Raw genomic sequence first — 3,950 nt, forward strand, 5'->3', positions numbered from 1 at the left:
TCTCTGTATCTCTCCAGCAAGTGCATGTACCCTATAGCAAAAATCTGTTAAGAAAGAAAGAAAGAAGAAAGAAAGAAATGTCTAAAGAACTGAGCCCTTAGGATTTGTCTTTTGCCATTCATTGAAGGTTGCAAGAAAGTGAGGCTTTCGCATTTTCAGAGTGTGTGTGTTTAACGGCTACAGATTACGTTTAATAGGAACTTTGCTTGCAAGAAGGTGGAATTTGGATTTCTCCCAGAGTTCTGGCCAGAGACTTTCCAGAATTCTTTTGCTTCTGTGTAAAATCCAAAAAATTTGCAGGTTTTTTTTTTTTTGAGGGAACAATGAAGTAATAATAATTGTAAGTCAAGTGAAATGGGAAATGCTTTAACAGGAATGTTTTATTGACTCTGCTCCTGTTTCTAAGATAACTTATATGGTGAGAACACTGCTTTAGTAAAAATGGCACTGTATTGGTTACGTGAAGTCCTGTCCCTCCTCCTTCAAATCCACTGACAGAAAGGTCCCTCAGCTCTTGGGGTTGGTGATGACGGCTGTGGTGGAGTAAGAGTAGGGGCTGAGCAGCGCCGCGATGGTGTAGTGGCGGGGACCTGAGTCATTTGCCGAGAACGCCACCTAAGAAAGAAAACAGGCAAGATCTATTTTTTAGGTTTTTTTTTTTTTTTTAATGGTCATAGGGCACGTGCACTTGCTGGCAAGAGACAGAGGGAGACGAAGAGAAGGAAAGTAAAAATTCATCCCTGAGGGAGAGAGCCAAGCCACAATCCCTTCTCCTCCATTCTCCTCTTGGGATTTTGGCCACACGTACACACATACCTGGTGTGATTTTCAAGCTGCTGTGTCCAGGACTTGAACTGCAGCCGTCTGTGTGAAAGTCCAGTGCCTTAACCACCATGCCACCTGCTGGCCCCCAGGATCCATTTTGAATGGAGCCCCCCCAAAGAACAAGCAAGCCACAGGCAGAGAGATCACTGGAATTCTAGCACCAAAGTAATTGTTTCTATTTTATTATTTCATTTTTTCGAACAGTTTGAGCCCAAAGCAAAAATCCAGATATGCTAGCCAGCTAAGCCCTGGAGTCTCACACAGTCCTCAGAAAAGTTCTTCATGACTGCCTGTGTAATTAGGTCTCTTGTTTCGGTCACACTAGAAGTCAGGGTGGCCCTAGCTTCACTGAAGAAATCACGGAGCCTGAAGATGCATGTCTTATCTTGGATTTAGACAAAAGGGGGAGGGGCCTAGAAACTGGCCTTTCAGGACTGCCTTGGGGTGGTGATGCTGTGATACTCCATGATGCTGAGGCCACATGGGGAGCCCTGGCTCACGCCCTGAGGTCTCCCTGGACACACTGGCTGTGTGCACATGCCCATGGTCCTGGATGACTGAGTGACTGAGGCTGGGGAACGGTAATGGAGTGACGACTCTGTTGGGGTGCTTCCCTTTATCTCTCTTATGGAAGAAAGAAGAACAGTTTAAAGAGGAGGAGGAGGAGGAGGAGGAGGAGGAGGAAGAAGAACAGAAGAAGAAGAAAAGAAAGAAAGAGAGGGAAAAAAAAATCAGCATCCCATGACTGAACACTTGCTGAGAATGGTGGCTTAGGGAGCCAGAATTGTAGAGATAGAAGGGAATGTTTTGCAGATAAGCACACCAGACTTCTGAATTTGTGTTTTATTTTAGTTTATCAAGTGGCAGAGCTACAGTGGGAAGGTGAGTCTCCTGTCTCCAAGTTGAGATTCTTCTCCCATGTTCCTTTGCATTGTCTGACATGAAGAGCAAGTATACACACACACACACACACACACATATATATATACATATATATATATATACATATATATATATATATGTATATATATATGTAGCATATGACAAGAAATATAATATGAATTGGGCCAGTTGGTGGCGTAGGGTTAAGGGGGCTGGATCCCACATGGTCAACTGCATGGGTCAAGGCCTGGACACAGTGACTTGGAAAAGGTGCAAGGCACATGTCCATGCATGTTCAGAAACCCAAAGGGAGAATGGAGAAGGGATTACAGTATGGCTATCCTCTGTGTGTGTGTGGGGGTGTGTGTGTGTGTGTGTGAGTGCTTTCTCACTTTCTCTCTCACTCTCTCTGGTGAGTGCATGTGCCCTCTAGGATAAAAAAAAGATGGCAGTGTTATTGGGTTCTGTTTACAATACAAGCGGAGTATTGGAAATCTGAAATAGGCACCCTATGCATTAGAGATCATTTAAGCTTTCTAATTGTGTAAATTGGGGGTCAAGGTGTTGCTCCACTTGGTCACATGTTTCTCTTAAACTTAGTAGAGCATGTGGGACTCAAGTGCTGGGACAGCCTAGGTCCCTGAAGGAAGGCAAGTTGGGATAAATTCGGCCAAGGAGAGAAATGGGGGACAGTGTTTGGATGTGTTTGATTTTACTTATTTTGTATACAGGTTCTGGGTTGAATTTTGGAGACAGTCTGGATAAATATATTTTTGGTCTCAATTTGAAAAAAGGAAGCTTGGATTACTTAGTGACAGGAGGAAATAAGATCTGAGCAAAACCACACTAACAACAAAAATAACACCAGGGCAAGAAGAAGTGAGACTCGTCTAAGAATCTCTCTGAAGGAGAAAGGGTGCTCCTGAAGGTTAAATTCATGGAAAGAGCAAGTTTCTTATTTTTTATGGTCACATTGGCCTCCAGCCCCACTTGATTCTTTCCATAAATTGTAAAAGGCATAAAACGTAATTGAAAATCTATGAAGAAAAGAGGGTAATATAGTTCAAAAACAATTTCCCAGTGGTCCTTGGTAAAGCCAAAGGGTCAATGGCCCATTGACCCTTTGGGATAGGGGGTGACTAGCTCCGAAAGAATTTAAGTTCTGGGGGGTCCTCATAGAAGCTACAGGAAAGGAGCTCATCATGGCTGAGCCTACCTCACACCAACTATTGAAGTGGGCCTTGGGACTCACATGCCACTACTCCCTCTCTCGTTCCCCCTGTCCATTCAGCTCTGAGATGGGCTCATAGTCCTGCCTAATACGTCTCAGATCAGTCCCTGCCTTTCCATTCTAAGGGCAGGAATGTTTTTATTTCTGAGTCTCCAGCATCTAGTAGAGTGCTCAACACATAGAAGGTTTTTTATTTTAAAAACATCTGTTGTGGGACCAGCAGTTGGCCTAATGGCTATGTTGCTGGACTCCCATATAGTCAACCACGGTTTGAGTCCCAGACCCAGTGGTTTAAACTCATGTCAGGTGTGTGTGTGTGCGTGCCCAGGATCCCGGGAGGAGAATGGAGGAGAAGGGATTGCGGCATAGCCATCCCCCCTGGAGGTGATTTCTTGTTTTCTGTCTTTCTGGTGAGTGTACACACCCTATAGCTAAAACCCCTAAAATTTTTTTGTTGTTGTTGAATAAATACTAGAAGACTGAGCAGAAGATAAAGAAGCTAAAAACTAATGAATGGGTATAACACATCAGGGGCAGGATGGCAGTGAATTTCTTCAGATGATCCCATCAGGCTGGGGCCCAGGCCAGATGAGGGTCCCAGGAAGCTGATCCTGTGCTCAAAGGCAGAAGCTGAGACCCCAGGGGCAAGTGTCTTGTGGAAGGCAGCATTTAAACCCTGCACTGGAACTGACTGGACTCCATGTCTTTCTGCCTGGTGGAGGACTAGCCAGAGACATGCTTCTTAGTAGATGGAGCTTCGTTGGTGACTCATGGCCCCAGAAGCCAAAAGACCCTACAGTTTCCCTGGTAACATTTTCTTTTAAAAGAACCATTTTATGTCAATTCAAAGTCTCATCCATGACGATATTAAAAAGAATGGTGTCTTTCATGCTGAGCTAATTTTGGTGGACTTAGTTGATCTTTAACTCTGACCAGCATGTCTGGAGTCTATCTCAATAGTAGTGCTCTGTTTTTTTTTTTTTTTTTTTTTTTGGGGGGTTTTTTCTTTGGG

The 3,950-nt window shown here is 44.1% G+C and overlaps 1 protein-coding gene across 1 annotated transcript in view; it reads right to left on the minus strand.

The window, feature by feature from the left end:
* Positions 1-362: 362 nt before the first annotated feature.
* TTR (transthyretin) overlaps positions 363-3,950 on the minus strand; it is an 8,743-nt gene continuing 5,155 nt past the window's right edge. The window contains exon 4 of the mRNA XM_006150573.3: positions 363-615. Coding sequence (XP_006150635.1) covers positions 508-615 — 108 coding nt within the window. The 3' untranslated portion in view covers positions 363-507. The remainder of the gene's footprint in view (positions 616-3,950) is intronic.

Source organism: Tupaia chinensis, unplaced genomic scaffold (genome assembly GCF_000334495.1).
Source record: "Tupaia chinensis unplaced genomic scaffold, TupChi_1.0 Scaffold000290_1, whole genome shotgun sequence".
Classification (NCBI taxonomy): Eukaryota; Metazoa; Chordata; class Mammalia; order Scandentia; family Tupaiidae; genus Tupaia; species Tupaia belangeri.